The 19,427-nt window shown below is 51.0% G+C and overlaps 1 protein-coding gene across 20 annotated transcripts in view; it reads right to left on the minus strand.

Moving 5' to 3' along the window:
• Positions 1 to 19,427, minus strand: part of MAPT (microtubule associated protein tau) — a 90,257-nt gene that overhangs the window by 23,924 nt on the left and 46,906 nt on the right. For 8 of the 20 annotated variants that reach the window (XM_036997246.2, XM_036997245.2, XM_073235724.1 and 5 more), the window contains exons 2-7: positions 17,376 to 17,534; positions 13,222 to 13,308; positions 10,645 to 10,731; positions 10,068 to 10,127; positions 6,867 to 6,932; positions 2,303 to 2,599 (exon numbers count right to left, since the gene is read on the minus strand). In XM_036997246.2, coding sequence (XP_036853141.2) covers positions 2,303 to 2,599; positions 6,867 to 6,932; positions 10,068 to 10,127; positions 10,645 to 10,731; positions 13,222 to 13,308; positions 17,376 to 17,517 — 739 coding nt within the window. In that variant the 5' untranslated portion in view covers positions 17,518 to 17,534. The remainder of the gene's footprint in view (positions 1 to 2,302; positions 2,600 to 6,866; positions 6,933 to 10,067; positions 10,128 to 10,644; positions 10,732 to 13,221; positions 13,309 to 17,375; positions 17,535 to 19,427) is intronic. The other 12 variants (XM_073235725.1, XM_036997254.2, XM_036997256.2 and 9 more) reach the window with 5 other exon arrangements.

The raw sequence follows: 19,427 nt of genomic DNA on the forward strand, positions 1-19,427 counted from the left end.
CTGGCTGAGGGTAGGGACATGCAGAGGGAAGGCAGTGGAAACTATCCCAGGCGCGTGTTGGCACGGGGCAGTTAGGGTAAGCGGACGGTGCTGGCCCCATCTTTCCCATGCTCCTTCCCGGTCTCTGCCGGGTCAGCCTCCCCTGGCTGGGGCCAGCCGCACTCTAAGGAGGGGTGTTTGAAAGCAGCCCAGCCAGGCTCTGGCCTTCCGCAGGACCGCCACTCATGCTGTCACCCAAGGTCATGGTGAGCTGTTTTCCTACAGCCTGCACGTCACTAGGGGCTTTGGTGACCAGTTCCGGCTCCTCTCTGATAAGCTCATCCCACCCCTGACCCGGCCCTGGAGGATCTCATCACCTATAGCTCTCCCAAGGGGGACTAATCCTTGCTATTTTTCCAAATTAGCCACTAAGTAGTTACCATCAAACATCCTACAGATACTGTCTGGATCTTAGGACCAAACCACGGACAGCTTTTGTGTTTAGAAAGCCACACCTTTGGTGAAAGTAATCCATTTGATAACCAGTGTCACATCTAATTCACCATTTCCCTCTACTGAGATTCATTGTTGAAAACTGATTACAGCTTTTCTTCTTTGGTTTCAATATTGTGTTCCCCCTGCACCAAGGACAATAAGGCCTCCTAGAGCCTCCTCACTGGCCACTAGACACTGGGCTTCTGGAGTGACTAGCATTGACATCTAGACCAAAGGTTTTCAAACTTTATTGTGCAGCGGAATCCTGGGAGAGGCTGCTAAAAACAGATTTCTGGGCCCACCCCAAGACACTAAGCCTAAGTGGGGCCCAGGAATCTGCATTTTAATGAGTCCCAGGACGACTTGATTCAGGTCCTTTGTCCAAATCAACCACCATATCATCCATATTATAATAAAATCATCTGTTAGATCAGCATTTCCCAAACTGGGGACTACTGAAAAAGCCCTCTTCCAGGAGATTTTAGCAGGTGGGATCAAATAAACTTGGAAATTTCATACACCGTATTCCTCTCAGAGGGTCATTATGTGTATTAGAATAATAAAGGCTCTGACAAGTCCTGTTGCAGCAAACCCTGTTTAACTTTGTTTAGCCTGTTTTTTCCACACTTATTGGACCCTGGGACTCTTTTATCCCTGGACAAACCTATCAACAACCAGTGGACAAATACTCAATAAAACACCATTTCAGGAAACACTGCTGTAATCTACCATGCCACAGTTATTTGTCCCCTACTATATTGGAATTCAGAATATTTTTTAAGTAGGATATAAGATATTTTTTCTGTCTTAAAATTTAAATATGGGTTCCTTTATCTATAGTATCTCAAATTTCAAAGTTTTCTTTACAAGTAGAATCTAATAAAAATTTAACAGATGTTTGCAATTGGCAGGCTTTAAGTGGCATCAGTTTCTGGGCCCCACAAATAACTAAAATGCTAGGGGTCCTAAATGTGTGAATGTATTGGACCTGCGACCATGAGGCCTCTGGGCTGTGAACTGCCTTCCCTCTGGCAGCACCTAAAGCCTCCCCTCCCACCTGTCCAGCTCCTAAGCCTGCTGTGGTCCACAGGGCTGGGCCTGAGACCCCTGCAAGCCCAGCACACTGAGGGAGGAGGAGGGGGTCTGGCCAGGAAGATCTTGTTTCTCTTCTGCCACAGGCAGGGTGGGTGGGGCTGGAGGTTGCCGGGCCAAAGGCTCAGCACGGGCTCCTGGCTACCTCCAAACGCGTTTACGTCACAGCGGCATGCATGTGTTGCCCGCAGACCAGGGCAGCGGGAGACCGGGTGTATCCTCTGCGTCTGTGGGTTAGAAGGGCACACTTCAGAACCTTCTGGAAGGCCCCGATGCTTATTACTTGGTGACCTTCAGCCAGTTACTTCCTTCACCTCTCTGAGCTCAGTTTCCTCATTTGCAAAGTGGAGCTAATTATGCCCACTTGGGAGAGTGAGAAGCTTCCAGGCATCATCAGCCCTCAAAAGTGGGAATAGTTGTTATCCTCTCTGGGGAGGGCAGCACACCAACCTCCTCCCACGGCTGACGGACCGTCATGGATAAACCAAGTGGCCAGAGACATGAATGGGGCAGAAAGCACTGGGTGGGTGTTGGGGACATGCAGAACGACGGCAAGCGTGAGGGACAAGAGGCCGAGGAAGGGTGAGCAGTGGGTCCAGGTGGCTGGCTTAGTGGCTGTCCCTAGGAGCCTTGGAAGCAGCAGGAGTCAAGGAGGGGCCGGAAGCTCGGTGGCTGCGCCTGCAGCCTGGATGGCATGAGGTCACTGGGAAGGAGCAGAGGAGCTCAAGACACAGACCTTTGAGTTGAGGGACCCGGCTGACGGGCTTCCCCGGCAGACCGGCTGCAGGCTGCTTTTCTGATGCGTCAGGAAGGTCAGCGTTTTTTGTGGCCTCTCCCTCAGAGGGGCCCAGGGGCTCCTGCTCCTCTCCAGGGGCCCCTAGAAGGGCAGCCCCTTCCAAATCCACTTCTGAACGTCCTTGTTCCCTCTGCACGTTGGCTCTGATTTCCACGTGGAACAGGAACTCAGGGGGTGCGTCGGGCCCTTCTGCCGGGGGCCCTGAGCTCAGCCCGTTGGGCTCTGAGACCTGGGTCTCTGTAGGAATGTTGGAGAGGAAATCGAGAGGGAGGGGGATGGCACCCTCATCTCTGTGAACTGTCTGGGGGGTTGGCCCACCTCGGAATGGGGAGCTCTGCAAACTTGGGGAGACCTGGGAGGGAGAGGAGTCCTGGGGCGAGGACTCGTCGATGTCACGGTCTTCATCAACACCCTCACCCCCCAGCCTCTCTTTGCTCTGGTCCCCCTTCAGTGGTGGCCCCTCCTGGTACAGGTCTCCCAAAAGCGGGCGCTCCAGCAACTCAGAGCGATGGCGGCTTCCCTCTGTGTGGTCGGAGGCTGTCCCTGAAGGCTGGTGCATGGCCTCTGTGGGGCCCTCAGGCAGGATGGGAGCCCCCTGCATGTCAGACACACGCTGGTGGGCGGGACCCTCAGTCTCAGTCCCATGGTGCCCTGGCTCCCTGAGGAGGCTGTCGCGGTCAGGCCTGCTGCTCCCAGGTTCCGGGTGGAGATGGCCAGGGTAGGAGGGCTTTGGGAAGAGCAGCTCTTCCTTGGCCCTGTCGCCTTGAATTGGTCCCCACTCCTGATGGGGCTCCCGAGGACCTCCTGTTGGAGAAGGTGGCTGGCGGACGGGATGATGCTGGGAACGGGTAGAGCTCACTAGGATGGGAGCTTCCAGCTGTTTCTCCCCTGGAGGCAGCACAGAGACCCATGAAGCTTCGCTGTGTCCCGGCAGGACCTGAGAGCTAAGCCCAGTGGCCAGGGGCCTCGCAGGCACCTCCCTCTTCTGGCCCGGGACTCTCAGCTCCTCTGGGTTTGAAGAGGCAGTGGTGGTAAAAGGTTAGCAAGGGAGGGTTAGTTGTTTAAGAGGAGGAACACACTCTTGAAATAAGAAAAGGATGTTTAAGTGGTGTCACAAGCCCACCGAACAAAGAAACCCAAGTGCACACTCGGGACTTCTCCTCGTTGCTTTTCTTGGCTTGGAATGAACCCTCTCTTGGTCTGTCTGCCACCAGCTCATTGGTGACCCTGGGAGAGCACCTCCCTGCCCTGGGCCTCAGTTTTCTCATCTGTAAATGTGGGGCTTGGACCTGGTGACCTGGAGGCCTGTCTTATTCCTCTGCCTATAGTGGCTCTGGTTGGGCTCGGAGCACATCCACATATCCAGAGGCGCCTCATGCTTAATCCACTGTCTACAGAAACTTCTCTCCAGGGACACTGAGCCTCCTGAAGATTCTGGCTTCCGATGGGACCTGACCTGGGTGCAGTGAGGACCCCCTTTCCTCCTTGCTCTCTGACCCCTTTTTGCCAAATGAAATCAGCAAGTACCCAAAGCCCATGCTCTTGATAGATTTGGAAAATCCCCAATTTTTCACCCTCAGGGCTTGAATCTTTACTAATAGACCTGCCACAGGAGTCCTAAAAAAGAAACATGATTCAGATTTATCCAGGTCATGGATCACGGACAGGCCTTTTGCACAACGTGAGGCAGGGCACCGACGTATAGGGCTCTGCATGGCCGGCGCACAGGACCATGGCTTCCACCTGGCGCCACGACCTGCCACGCCGACCCAGGCAACGGGAATTCCTCCTCAAAGTGCCTGACTATGTATCAAGGACAGGAGAGATATGCTCTTTGCTTATCCTAATAAACCTTAAAAAAAAAAAAAATTCCCACCACCTCACACATCCCATGTAGTCCCTACAGAAGAACCCACACCACTCCACAGCCCTCCTCAACACAAAACCCAGAACCCCAAAGGATTCAGGGTCTTGGAAGAGAAAGAGATTGGATGAGGGGAGGGGAGGGAGGGAAGAGACCGCATGTGTCCACACAGGTGTGCAGCTAGGGAGACACACGGGCAAGGCATGACCGTCCCTCTCTGCCCCACCCAGGCAGAGTCTGTGCAGCTGCCTGCTGGCTCATGGCCAAAAGGCCTGGCCATGGCTCACCCTCACCTCCCACCCTTACCCTGGGGCCCGGAGCTCATGACCTCATCCATTCCATGCTCCCAGCCTCAACCGTAGTGCAGCAGTGATCAATAAATGAAGCCTGCATGGAGGAACTGGCTGTGCTGATTTCTGCTTCAGGCAGGCCTACAGGCTCCCTAGGGGGCCCTTGATCATCTCTGGGAAGAATAGCCCAACAACAGAGATGCAGGAAACACACACACCACACATGGCGGGAGAATAGCTGCTGGGCACTACACTTCCCCGACAGCCCAGGGCTCCACTGCCTTTCAGAAAAAGCTTTCCTCTCAGAGCTTCCTAGAGATTGCTCTTGACTGGGATGTTGCTGTACTCTGATAAATGGCAAGGCTTTAAAAGACCCTCATTATAAAAGAGAGAAGGGCCCCAAACATAAAGAGGAAACATACCTTGAAAAGTCATCAATATACAATTGTACAGTGTGTGCATGTCGATGGATGAGGAACTAACACAATGCAATTACACTCCTGGGTGAAGGAACCAGGCTGGAAGCATAGCCTTCCAGGTCCCAGAATACTGTCATGTGCTCAGTAAGTATTACATGTAGCAATCACCAGAGGTGGAGGGTGGGTAGGTCCAGGTGAACAGTATCTGGATGAATACAATGCAATGGCCTCAGGAGTCCAGATAAATCCCCAACACCCCCAGCGCCCCTCTCAGGAGGCCTGGTCCTCGTGACCCTTACAGAAGCAAGGTCTACCCCCGGATGTGGGCAGAACATGGGTAAGGCCTTCCCACACCTCACTCTCCGCATACTGCAGCGCCATCTTGAAACATCTTTTTCTGCCTTAGGCACTTCATGAACACAGGCTGCCAGAGGTTTTCCTTCTGCAGTAAGAAGAGATCTAATAACTGTGCTTTTGTTCATGTGGCTTTTCCTAGATCTGATTGATTAATACCCAATAGACCACAGGCCTTTGGCAAATAAGATGGGTTTGTGGACCACCAGTGTGTCTGATTTCACAAGGTTTCACCGGAGGGAATTGGGTGTGACAGTTTGGACAAGCAGTCCCAATCAAGCCACTAAATATTGGCCTTGGGAGCAGAGGTAGAAAGAGATTTGGGGCTCATTTTCCATTGCAGATGTTATCTGGTGCTCGTCTTTATATCTATACGATAGTAGGCCACTGTCACAGGCACTGAATTCAGTTAGCACAAAAGTAAATTTTTCAGAAAAAGTGTTGGCCTGATAATGCTGCACGGCATATGTTTTAGGGACATGTAGACACAGCCTGCAATAAAAATTTGTAGAAAAATCTCATATTCCCTTCTTTTTATGGCAATAGATGACCATTTCCAGAGGTTGGAAAGGCCTCTAATTTTTACCGAAGCTAAAAATCATAACTCAAAAGAAACAGGAGGTGGGATTCTAGTTGTTTAACACATAGACTGAGGTTTCTCCTTATATTGATTATCCCTTCTAATATTTTTGAAGCTCTTTGTAAGCTTAAGAACAAAACACACCTTCCAGCACCATGGGAGATGAGAAACATTAGTCCACTATGGGACAGTGACCCTCTGGGAGCAGGAATGTGTGGTTAGGCTTCAAAATACCCTCAGTGAGACACTTCTTTGGGCCCAGAGACTTCCTAAAGCCAGATGGCCCAAGTGGTGGTGCTAAACATTGAACAAATCCTGGATCACTTTCTGGAGAAACGAACATCATCTTCCCAGCTCTTCTGCAGTCTAGAAGCTTTCACAGTATACACTTGGCTCTCAAGTTCATGTATGCAATGAATGATAGAAAACACACCCAGCCTATGTTGTATCAGAGGTCTCCATTTCCCAAGACAAGGAATCTCTAGGATTTAACAATTAAGTTCTTAATTTTACGCTAACTGATTATAGGAAGCGGCTTTCCGTGAACACAACAGTTTTGGTGCTGGAGAAAGTCATAGTAAGGCTTGAAGGTTGCAAAGAACAAAGTTGAAAAGGAATAGCTTGGTGGGGATATGGCTACGGTGGTGCTCCTAGGACAGGCCCGAGGGCAGCCTTCAGGGAGGATCTCCCCTCAGACATACTTGCGTTTCTGTTGGGCATTCATTCTTGACTTCCTGTGCTGCACAAGGCCAGCTTCTTCCACAACACTACATATCTTAGGAATGACTCAGAAATTGTGTTAGGAGGGAAAAAAAAGGCTAAAGCTCTTTCTATATCTGAATAGCCCATCTTTGGTAAGAAACAACTCCTAAAAGTCTCCTGGACCCACAAATTAGGGCCCAGGTTCAAATCTGCTTTTCAGGATGAAGTCCATCTGAGCGTTGCCATTTCCCTCCTCCCACTCCCCAGTCTTGGTAGACAATTCCAGCCCACTGACCTTGAGTCACATGCCCAGCCGCTTGGTCTTCCAGGCTGGGGGTGTCTCCAATGCCTGCTTCTTCAGCTGGTTTATGTGTCAGCAAATGAAGAAGATAAAAGCAAAGACAGTTACTGCTTGCCAGAAACAAAGCTCTCTGCATCTTCTGGTATTTTTCTGAAAACATCCAGGAAAGGCACATTTTATAAGCACCAAGGAGCTGCACCTCTGGTTCTTTGCAAATGACATAACTGGGGATGTCAATGAAAACTGTTCACTAAACAAACCCCACCACACACACACACACATTACAGGCGATCACCATCTATTAGGAAGGGATCTCCGGGGACCTAGGGTCCTGAGTGCCCCACTCAACAAAGGCACACAAAATGGGTGGGGTCTGAGAAGCAATCTGCTGCCCAGCCACGGCCACAGAAGCCGTGTCCAAGTGGCAGCTGCACTTCCAGCCCCCGCCAGTGCGCTGGGGATGCCCAAGTGCAGGGAAGGACCAGGTGTGGCTTTGGAGTCAGGCTAGGTTCACACCCAGGCACCACCATTTACTTAACTTCTCTGAGTCTGTTTCCTCATCCAGAACCCCGAGGGATGAGAGTGGTTCATCTTGCAGGAAGGTGGTGAAGGTTAATATGAGAATTTGTGTGAATGTGTTTAGCAAAGAGCCTGGCATATGGTAGGTGCCCCAAAGCTGCTCAGTTTCTTTTCTCCAGCATGCCAGAATAGGTGCTACCCAGTTAGAGGGAGACCAGCAGTGCCAGGGAGCAGTTTTGGGGATGTCTTGGGCTCCCACATAGGGAGCCACAGCTCACCCCAAACAAAGAAGACCTGAGCGACAAGGTGGCCAACACATTGACACGCACTGGTCTCATGGCCCCAGCAGAACCAACAGGCCCCGACGGACAGTGACAGAGAGACCACCTCCCCCGAGAAATGCCTACAAGTTGCTGGCTACGCCACCCATCTTTTTTTCGCAGACCTGTGACTCAGTCTCTACATCCAAAACAGGAATGCCAAGTTCCCACCACCAGCCAGCACAGGACCACCGTGGAGAGCACACATGAGGGACAGGAAAGGTGCCCGGGGGGCTGGGCAGCTATAGGGCGGCCTCATAAATGCTGAGCCCATGGGCTGTCCCAGGGCAGCCGGGGCCACAGTGGGCTCCGGCAGCTCCCACCTGCCAGTTCATTGGCACCCACCCTCTGGACCCCCATGAGCTGACCCTCTGCTGCCCGGTCTGATGGGGACAGTTCCATGTCATTTGACAACAGCCAGCTGTCTGGGAAGCATGACTCTGAGCACAGTTTTGGTTTGAGTTTCTGATGAGGTTGTAGAAGAAAGCCTCAGAGGGTCAGGGGGTCCAGCTACAAGGCAGAGAGTCCTGGAGACAGAGAAGATGAGGAGGCATGCCAGGATGGCACCACCACCGCGGCGCTGGGAAGGCGACCTGCTTTGGCATGCCACAGCAGAGGGGCGATATTCCAGCCCTGGCCCGAGTCAGAAATCGGAGGCTGCTGATCACTCTTTGACAACCCCCTGCCCTATCCCTGCTTCCCAGCCAGGAGTGTGCTCATAGAGGCCAGAGGGAAGGATGGTGCGGGACAGCGGCCAGGTTATCGCATCACTGCATGGCGTCTCTATATCCCTGAGGCCTCGAGAGGCAGGGGCTCCCATCCCTGCAAGGGAGGGATTCCTGCAGTGGGGTGACCACACTGCACCCCCAAATGGTCCTCAAATTAGATTGTCAGCAGAGCACCAAGATATAGCACACAGGACATGGCAGAAGCTGAGGTTCATATTGTCAAAGTAAACAGCTGAGAAAATGTCCCCCCAGCTCTAACCCTCCCCATCTCACTGAGGATGTAAAGTGGAGAGAAGAGGATTTTTGAGGAAGATTTCTATGGAGAGAGAGGCTACACGGCCACCTCCTATCTCAGTCCTAGGGAAGGGCCTCAAGGCACCACCTGGTGACACTGGTGTATGTCCCCTGTGGTTAGAGACCTGGAGGGCTGCTATCAGAGCCCCACCTTGAAAACTAGAGGTAGAGAGATGTCTGGTCCTGCTTTGGTGGTGGAGCAAAGGAGCGCAGCTGCAGCCCTGCGACCAGTCTGCACAGTCTATGTTTGCTTGGGCAAAGAATGCCCATATGTTTCCCACAGACCTGATATGGGGGCAGGGCAGCAACGGCATGGGGCACCTTAGGCTGTGTCCAGTAGGCCAGCAGCAGGAGCAAGCCGACCTCAGCAGAGGTGAGGCTGGGATGGATCTTGACTCCAAGGGGCTGAGGAGAGAGGGGATGTCTGCTGGAATCGTGCTCAGCAGAAGGCACCTTCATGGGGGTAACTGGGATAGGGGAGTCTGGAAGAATCCAAACAGGTTTCCACCAGAGAGACTTAACTTTACACTCTGCAGAGAGTGTGACACCAGCTCACAGCAGTGCCGACCCAGCAGGAACTTCCCTGCCCCCATCCTCTCCTTGTCCGCAGCCCCAGAGAGGAGGGGCTACAGCCCTGAACGAGCTTTGACTACGAATGGGACATTCTACTGAGCATTTTGCACTGTTTTGTGACTATGGAGACAAAAGTACTTTTGATTGCTAGGAATGATCAGAAACTCAAGAGGGGACTAGATTTCTTGTCCTGAGCAGAGGAAGAGCTCCCCACTGAGTAAATAGTAAAGAGACAGCAGGAGACAATCAAGTTGCCCAGGACCTCATCCCATGAGTCAGTCCATGGCTTTCAAATGACCTTCACTGCCAGGCTGAGGTCCGCTTGGCTTGGAGGCCACCACCCTCTCCACCCATCTCAGAAGACCAACTCACAGAGCAGAAACAATTTTGAAGGAGTCGGGGGTGCTGCTGGGGCCCCGCACAAGCGTTGTCAATATGTGAGCCCTGAGAAGGGGCTGCAGGCTCCCCAGATGGCTGCCGTGAGCACTGTCTTTAGGGGGATGCTTCCCCACTCTCCATTGTGGGCAGAATCCTCTCCAGAGCTCATCGGCATTTCTCGCTGGGCACTCTCCAAGTTGCCAAGCCGGCAGCTGGAGACTTTACATAAGCCAAATGCAGAGGATGTGAAGGAAATGACAGCAAGAGCTCTGGGCTAAGCCAGCTGCTTCCTAAGGGCCTGGGCAGCTCTCGATGGCCTCTGGCACCCTGAGGCCGGTGCTATTTCTGGTTGGTGCCCTGTCTGAGTCACAACTCTCCATTACCTGTGTTGACTGGACAGTCCCAGGTGCCTGTTCTACGCAGATACATTTGAAAGAACGGTCCTGGAAATGGATGGTAGATTACATTGCTGAACTCCGTGGGCAGTTCAGTCCAATTAAGGTCCCGCAAAGGTGTGGGTCAGTCATCTGGACCCGGCTGCCCACTGGGGTGGTCCTGGGGATAAATCAGCCCCTGGGAGCCAACCCTGTCACTGGGCAGAGTCCCAGCAGGAGGGTGGATGAACACAAGATTGAGGAAGGCAGGACCTGCCATCTACCTGCCTCAGACAACCTTTGGGAGAGCTCTGCCAAGCTGGTGTGCTGGCCACGACAGGAGAGGTGAAGCTAGGAGGAATCCAGGAGGTCCTCTGCCCTCTGGGAAGCTGGCAGGCAGCCAGGGAAGCAACAGGGCATCAAGGTCTCAAGCTTGGAACAACCCAAGATTCCCAGAAGCGGACGTTCCCCACATTCCTGCCTCACTCAGACGCGGGCATGACCCCTCCTCGCACCCACTCCTCCAGCAGGTCAGCCGGGCACCCAGCAGGGGCTCTCCACACCCAGTCCTGGGGGTCACCCTCACCTGTGGTTCCTTCTGGGATCTCCGTGTGGGGCTGAGCGGCTGCCTGCTCACCAGGGGCTCCCTCATCCACTAAAGGTGCTGTCACGTCTGGAAACCATGGAAAGTCCCCTTAGGGCGCATGGGATGAGCCGGCCCATGCCCCTCACCTTGCTTCTTCTGCGGGAGCAGTACAGGGAGGAAGAGGGAGGCAGGAGAGGACGCAGCTGCATGCAGAAAGGCGCCGCCACAAAGCAGGGCCCAGGGCTGCGCTCCGGCCACCTCCCCCAGGAAGTAGGTTAATGCACTGCTTGAGTGGCACTACTCACAAAACACCAGGTCACATGCCAAGAAAGCAGGGACACCCCCACGTAAACACTGCAATGAGAGAAACTGCTGAGAATGGCCCTAGGGTTTTTAAAGAAAAAATGTTGAAAATCAGATGACTGCTGCGAGTCTCAGATGATTGGGCAAATCTTTAAACCTCTTGGGGCCTCAGTTTCCTTGTCTGCAAACTGGGAGTATCATCACCAGGTGACTTTCAAATGTTCTTCCAGTTGGAATCTCCCTGTTCCGCTGAGGCCATGACTCATGGTTTTAGCACCGATGTCCCTGGGTGGCAATGGGCAGGCCAGTCCTGTCCAGGGTTGGGTGCTTGACAACAGGCCTGCAGATGGGCCCACCATTAGAGCAGAGGCTGGAGGTGAAAGAGCCGCCACCAGGAGCTGCTGTTGGTGTCTTACCACCATGAACACTTCCAAATTGGCTTTCTTCCCCAAGTAATGCCCTGGCACACTCCCAGGCCGTTCCGGGCAAACGTAAGGAGTCATTAGCTTTGAAAGCTTCTCAAGAGCCTGAGTCAGTTGAGTTAGATGGAGTCATTGTAATTATGGTCCTCTGGGGAGCAGCCCTGCAGAGCCCGGCCCAGCAGGGTGCCCTCCCTGTGGGGTGAGCTGAGCTGCAGCTGCGGCCCACACATGGTCCAGGGTCTGGAGGGCGGCAAGACTTGGCTGGAAGATTTTTCCAGAGGAAGGCTGATGGCGCGCTGGAAACCACGATCTGGGAAGCTGGCAGGAAACCTGGCATTAGAGTTTCAGGACTTCCTCAGGGTGGTAGGCAACTTGCAGAACTGTCCTAACAAGATCAGCGGGAAATGTCTTTCATCTCCTGCTCTAAGAAGGAAGGCAAAGAGCATTTGGCCTGGGTATTCTCTTCCCTAAGCTGAGAGGCCTAGGGGAAGGGCCACACCTACTATATCCCCTATGGATGCACCCTTATCCCAAGCAGTTGGCAGGCCCTTTACAGTCGCTTTCTGAATTCATTCAAAGGCGTATGCCTGGGGAGATGCTGGGCCAGGTTCCCATCCTGGGACACAGCATCCAGTAATAGGCAGGGCCAGGAGGAGTCCTGAGAGCAGAACAAGAGTCTCCTTGGGGAGGCTGGACAGACCAAAGGGCGATACCACAGACTGGTTACTCAAAAGCCATTCTCAGTGCCCTTCTCCCTTGATTTCTCCTACTAAAAAGACCAAAAAGCAAAATGTTTGATGTCCTAGCCTCCCTTCTAGCCAGGGTTGGCCATGAGACCCAATTCTGGCCAATGAGACAAAAGTGGAAATCAGATAGGGCTTGTTTTCCTAATAAAATGGGAACATACTTGGTTTCAGTTCCCCTTTGGGCCACTTTGCCTTGTTACTTTCTTCCTGCTTTGAAGGCACAAGTGATAGTTGGAATACAGCAGCCACCTTGTAACCATGAGGCAACAATCCAACCATCAAGGCTGAAAGAACAGCATTGATGACACTGGGAGCTGTTGTCCAATTCCAAACATCTTATGTTTGACAATATGTGAGACAAAGAAGCCTTTTTTTATGGCCCAGTCAGCTGGGTTTTCCCTATCTGCAATCAAACACAGTGTTGACTGACATAGATGGGAAGCAAGGAGAGTTGGTCAAAATAAGGACCAGGGAGCCCTTTGGGAAATACATGGAGAGCTTTGTGCTAATCTAGACAATCAATGTCTAGAGAGGACTAGAAAATGAGTCAAAACTCACACTACAACCAAGGTTCAGAGGCCTAGGCCCAGAGGCCCAGGCCAAACCCAGAGTCCAAGAAATTAAGGATATTAAACCAAGACCAGTCCTAAGGTGTGAGCCTGGACATGTGCACAGACCAGCCCCTTTCCTCAGCCAAACGGCTGCTCTGGGACCTGGTGGCTCATGAAAAAAGAGCAAGGTGGGTGGGAGCTTCCAAAGGAGTTTGGGGTGGACAGTCGACATGGACCAGGGGCTTTGTAGAGCTGTGTTTGGGCCCTGCTTTGCCACGGATCCCAGCCTCTCCAAGCACGGCCTCAAAGCGCACACGATGGTGCCCATACCTGGCCCTAGCGCGCAGGCATCAGAGCAGGGCTTGGCTCCAGCCTTACGGGGCCTGAGCCCCATCCTATGAAGCATGGAACAAGCATATCTCTCAGTCAGAGGGAGAGGCGGCAGCAAATGCAGCCAGCAAGGGTGGCACATATGGGCTCAAAGCATGGCTAAGCGCAGGCTGGAGGCATGGAAGGAGCTGTCTGAACAAAGCAGTGAAAGCGGGGAGACCCCACCTTCGGCGGTCGGAGTACTCTTAGCATCAGAGGTTTCAGAGCCTGGTTCCTCAGATCCATCATCGGCGGGGGTCTGCAGGGGAGACTCTGGAACATACATAGTAAGCCCCTCAGAATGGCTGCCTCTCCTGCCCCCACTTTTGACCTCAGGAAGAACTCAGGAGCAGTGTCTTTTGGAGCTGGAAAGCACCAGCATGGATGGACCGTGGCCGTGTGATAAAATCACAAGGGGGACCAGTCCCATCCCCAGCCCAACACAACTGCACTCCTACACCAGGGCCACCAGGCAGAGATGTGGGTCATGTGTAGCTCTTGGGTGAGAGGAGAAACTGCCTTTCAATCAGCCAGTGGTTCCAACTGAGGCAAAAGCTCTAATACTGACAACGGGAGAGCAGGTACCAGAGAGCTAAGCCACGAGCAAACCTGCTGCTTGGGTCTTTCCTTACTGGAGAGGTTACTGGGAGGTCGCTGCCATTAATGAATGACAAGTAGACCCTTGGAAAAACACTCAGAGATTCAACTCCTTCTTCCGAAGAGGAATTAGCGCAGAGCAGACACACTGCCTTCTAACTGGGCACTGGGTTGCATCTCTGGACTTCGCCCAGCAATTCTCACAGGAAGATCTCCAAATACTGACCAGCAGGCCCTGAGTTACACCTGAAATGTCAGCCACAATCACCTAAAAGAAAATTCCTTTCAGAATTTGAAGCCAAGGCGGCTCTGGTGGACTCTGGGAAAGCACCCCACTGGGGGTGAGGGCAGCCTTGGAGTCAGTTTCAGGATGGGGGTGAGGCAGAGCCCCAAGATGAGGAAAGACAAGTGGTGTTCAAGTGCACTTTGAGATCAGACACCCTGTACCCTTTTGCTGAAACGCCGTCCCAGGACACCCAGCCCTGGCCGCACCCACCCAGCCAAGGAAGGGCTAACTCTCAACAAGCCCCCAGCACACACATAGCTCCCTGGGTCTGGAGCTTGCAAAACCTGCGAACTGCCTTGAGAAGGCTTTGGACAAAACTGCCTGGTAAGGAAGCGTCATGACACACGGTGGGGAAGACTGCCTGCCAGGTCTTGCTATTACGGACCAGCCTTAACTGTCAGAGCATGGGTGCAGATGGGCATGATGGTGCCCCCCAAGCATGCTTGTCCCCCAACCACTCCCTCGCCCAATCTGTCCCTAGCCTGCAATCCTCATTGTTTGCATTATCCTTGTTAAATTTCTTGGAGGGAGGGAAGGAAGAAGAAGCCTCTTCTGAATGTATTATCTGGATGGTACAAAAAGTTAACCCATGGATACCTTTTAATCCTCAGGGTGCAGTATTTTATCTTAACCAACTGTCACTCACTTTGCAGCCCTCTTTGGTTGTATCTAGTCCTATTGCAAGTTTCAGCATCCACTTAAATGCTCTTTGTTCTAGTATTTTACATGTGGTTTCTTGTCATTGTTCAAAGTAATCTGTCACTTATCTAAAACGTTGCTAGCAAAGTGACACCTTCTGCCAAGTCATACCTCTCGCTTCCAATATAAAAATAACTCATTCTAAATCCTTAGTGGCAAGAACAAATTTGATGAGAACAGAAAATCTCTTAGGTGTCACTTGCTTTCTTGGGAAGTATATTTTTTGGCTAAGCAAATTATCTTCGAATAAATTTTTTCCTGTCATTGCAGTGACAAAACAGTTAGCAACTTAAATTCTGCATATAGATGATATATATACATGTTTTATCATAGACCATTTGACCCTGTATGTGTCAAAGAATTGAGTTTTAGCAAACATACTTTAGGCGATTCTGAGACACAAAATATCTTGGTTAACATATTCTTATTTTACAAATTGAATTTAATTTCTCCTTCAAAAAATAAGCGGTGAAAAACACTTCTTCCTGAACTTTTTAAAAAATGACCTTTTTTATTTCAGAAGTTTTAGATTTACAGAAAAACTGCAAATATGCTATAGAGTCTATAGCCCACATACAGTTTCCCCTAGTATTAACATCCTACATTATTATGGTATATTTGTTGCAATATGGTATGTATTTTTAACTTAATTTTTAAACCAGTCTACCCTAAATACAGTGTCACTGGCATAACTCATATGGGGCAGAATTAAGTATGTTGTGATTCTAAGTTGGAGTCCACCCATGAGCATTTAATTAATAGGTGGTGTTCAAGGAGATTTGGCTGAGAGAGTGCCAGGAGGCAGACAGAGCTGAGGCCAAGCCCAGGTTCTGATCCTGCAGCACCTATTCTAGCCCCGTGATCTTGGAGGAAACTCCAGATGTCGTCTGTCAACTGAGGAAAGTAACATCTGTCCTCACTGGTTATTGTGAGCATCACTGGAGGAATGCGGACAAAAGCCTTTGCCAGCAGTAGAGTTCCACAGAAATGCCCCAATTATCATTTTTAGGAGGTTCCGGGATAAGCTGGGCACCCATAGACTTTATCACCTAAATTGGGACATTTGAAAGTGAAAGCAGCCATCTAATAATGACCTGTATGGGGACGTGGGCTCAGGTCCTCAGGGGACGGAGCTCTTAGGGCCTTGGTCAGGGAAAGAGGTAAACTGGGTCCCCACCCAACCTGCTTCAGCAGGCAGCCTGCCATGCTAACCTTGGGACTGAGGTCATGGGGCCACCACCCCTCACTTAATGCTCCTGTGTCAGGGCTGGAGACGGATGGTTGGGGAGAGAGGCGGGCAGGAGGAAAAAAGGCAGGCAGAAGAGAAAGGGGAAGTAGGAAAGGCCACGTGGAGGAAGGGGAGACAGGTGGAAAAATAGGGTGGGAGACAAAGGGAGGGAGGGGCTGAGAAGGATTTAAAGGAGAAAACAGATTTCCTAACTGGGAGCAACCCAGCTCCATGGAAGCGGCAACTTAGCAGCTTTGGCTGGAGCCAGGCTATGGTCCGGGAAAGGTCAGAGTGCACATTTATTGTCACCATGCCTGACACCTGGCAGGAGTGGTTTGGCCCACTGGGAATGCTGGCTGGAGCAGGCATTTCCCTCTCCTCCCCACTTCAGGCTGGGAGGGCTCCCAGAAAGCCAGAGGGCAATCTCTGAGCTCCCTGGACAGCATGCCACTCGGCCTTTGCTCCTCCAGTCTGCAGCCCACCTGTCTGATTCCCTAAGTCCTGCCTGACTCCAAGTCGTTCTCCACCCACACCTTGATAGACCGAAGTCAGTCTTTGAAACCGGGCTCCCCAGTGAGTCCTGAAACTGCTCCAAGGTAGGGCTGACCACTCCTTGCGCTTTCCCTACCCAGGGACCTCCTGGGACCCCACCTCCTGCAGGGAGCCTTCCTGGACAGATGTTCCCAGAGGAGGTCCCGTCCTGCCTTGGAGTTCCACCACTTCCGTCCACTACCCACACCACCCCACACCCCAGGCTGCAAAGTGCTCTACTATTTTTAGCATTAAAAGAGAGGTTAAGACTGTTTGCCCTTCTGTCTCCTTAGAAATGGGTCTGGAGGGCAGGGACACAGTCCTGCTTTGCCAGGGCTTGGTGCTCCCAGCAGTGACTTGGGGGCTGCATTGTGCAGCAGGAGAGAGGGCTCTGTGTGTTCCATGGGGGTCCCCGAACTCAGTGGTCAAGACAGTTTGGAAGGGGGAAGGAGGAGGCAAGCCAATGCAGCAATAAGGTTATGGACTTATGGCCACATGACTATATTTTGGAATATTTAGAAGTTATTAATGAAGGTACACTAGGAATCTCAGCACTAACCAATTCTTGCTGGATAGGGCCCAGATAGACTTGTATGGAAGAGATAAAAATAACGCATAAAACCATGGATTTTGCATGCTAATGAATACTGTTGATTTATAGGTTAGCAGGTGTGGCTACAGACCTGAGAGAGCAAGCACCCTCCCTTAGTGTAACAAGCCCTGGCAACCGTCACACTACATCCACTCAGGGTCACACTACATCCACTCAGGCGGCAAGCTCTCCATTGGAAAGTCTATTTTTAAATAGCCTCACATTTGGTGATATCTTGTCCCATTCAAATTAAGAGGCTTCACTCTACTGAGAATTTAACACAATAAAGTATTTAGAACTTCTTTCAAAATCTGGAAGTGAACCTTTCCAGCCAACCCTTTCCGAAGCAAGCAGCTGGCTTCGATGCCCAAGGTGCCTGGGCCTGCGCTGGAGGGCTGTGCACTGACCTTTCAGGCTGTGGTCCACGTCGCCCCCACGGTCTTGCAGCAGGGTGTAGTCCCCTTGAGAGGGGAGGTCTTTCCTCTCTCCCATCCCATATGTTGCAGCATGATCTTCTACCACGTTAAAGTCCTGGCGGGGCTCAGCCATCCTGTTTCAAGGCCCACCTGGGGAAGGAAGATGGGAGGATGAGGGCGGGATGTGAAGCCAGGGACCTAAGCACTTGTGGAGTGGGGTGGGGGTGGGGCAGGAGAGGGAGGTACAACCTTCCCAGTCTGTGGCAGGTGGATTTCTGCCTCCTCCTACCTCCCCAACAACCAGAGGCCCCACTTACCCCATGCTCCCAAGGATTATTCACATGTATGTGCACCTTTAATTCACCAGCATCACATTGGCCCATATTCAAAACCACCAGGTGGTCAGGTTCATGGGGCCTGACTTGTTATTATGCCCAGCACTCTTCCCACTTCATTAAAAAACAAATGCTGCTGAGTAGTGGTTCGATCTTTTCTTTTACGGGAGGGTAGGACCAGACAGGAAGAGCCTGGCACCCCTGGTGAGGACGAGGAGGCACAGGGAAGCTACAGGATTGTCCAGTCGTGCGGCAACTGTGCAGCAAAACCAACTCTTGACCCAGGTGTCCTGACTCCCCCAGCTCTGAGTTGGGGGCTCCCCCGAGGTCAGGGCTGTGGCCTGCTCTCCCCTCACAGGCACCCACCAAGACTCCCAGGTGTGCACCCCAAGGGCTGGGCCGAGCAGTCCCGAACAGGGCCCCTGGGGGCCTGAGGCTTCTGAGCTGAGTGACTCGCACCCTCTCCTTCCCAGAGCTCCAGCAACAGGGCCTGCGGGCAACCACCACTTACTCACATTTTGCCCTCATCTGTATTGAGAATAGTTAGTTCTTTATGTTAAAAATAACATAACTTTGAACTTTTGGACTTTGCTATGGGTCATTCATGCTACGTTAGGTTGCTCTACTGATTTTCAGTCTTCTCTCTCCCATCTGAGTCTCCTGTCTTTTGCTTGGATATTGTCCTTTAAAATTATCTATTCATCTCCTTCATTTTCTACTTGATATTTATTCTCAGTCATCTCTTTGAAACTCCCCTGTTCTAGTTTGTCTCACTTCCTCCCTCTCTTTTGTACTTCTCGGCGGTGATTTTTATTTCTTACCCTTTAAAAATCTCAGCTATGTTTTGGCTTATTTTACATACATTTGTTTTTATATATTTACTTAAGTATATATAATAAACATACATATGCATCTATATGTGTAATGAATATAGTTTTATTTACGTATATGTGACTTATTTTACATATATTTACATCCTTATATTGTTACATTATTTTTGCTTTTAATTTTTACCCAAGATTCATGTCAGCTTTTCATTTAATTGATATTTTAACTTTGGAGGTAATTTTAGACTTACAGAAGCATTGCAAAAGTAGCTCAGGGGATCATTTAGTTATTTTGAACCTTTTGAAATCCCTTTAAAACATATTTCCCTACATAATCATCTCTCTAGCCTTTTACATTGCTTACTTTTCTTTTAATCTTTTCTTTCTATAATTGAAACTTTCATAATTTTTTCCTAATCTTAATCCAAACGCGGTCTTCATTTTAATTTTTAAAATTTGTGCTGCCATTTCCCCTTCTTTCATTGCCTTTTCTTTACATTCTTATCTATATTCAAATTTTGCTTGCATTCTTTACTTTAAATCTGTAACTTGTTAAAACATGCATTCTACTGTTTCACCAAAGAAAACTATTGGCCCATGAGAAGCACATGATTTATTTATTTTGCAGAGTGAATAGCCTATGTTTTTAAGGATGATTCAATTTCTCCACCCGAGCCTGTAATCCATTCAGCTTGCTATTGGGCTTGCTCCAGCCCTGCAGGGGCGGTGCTGCTGGTAGGGGGTCACTGGAAGCCGGGGAAGTGAGACCCACTGCCTTGTTATCTGCTCCCTGGGACTGAGTGGGCAGCCTGGTAGCTGAAGGGCTTATACCATGGATGCATGTTGCCAGGCCCCAGAACAGTGTGGTGTTGCCCCAAGTC

This window comes from Manis javanica, chromosome 4 (genome assembly GCF_040802235.1).
Source record: "Manis javanica isolate MJ-LG chromosome 4, MJ_LKY, whole genome shotgun sequence".
Lineage (NCBI taxonomy): Eukaryota > Metazoa > Chordata > Mammalia > Pholidota > Manidae > Manis > Manis javanica.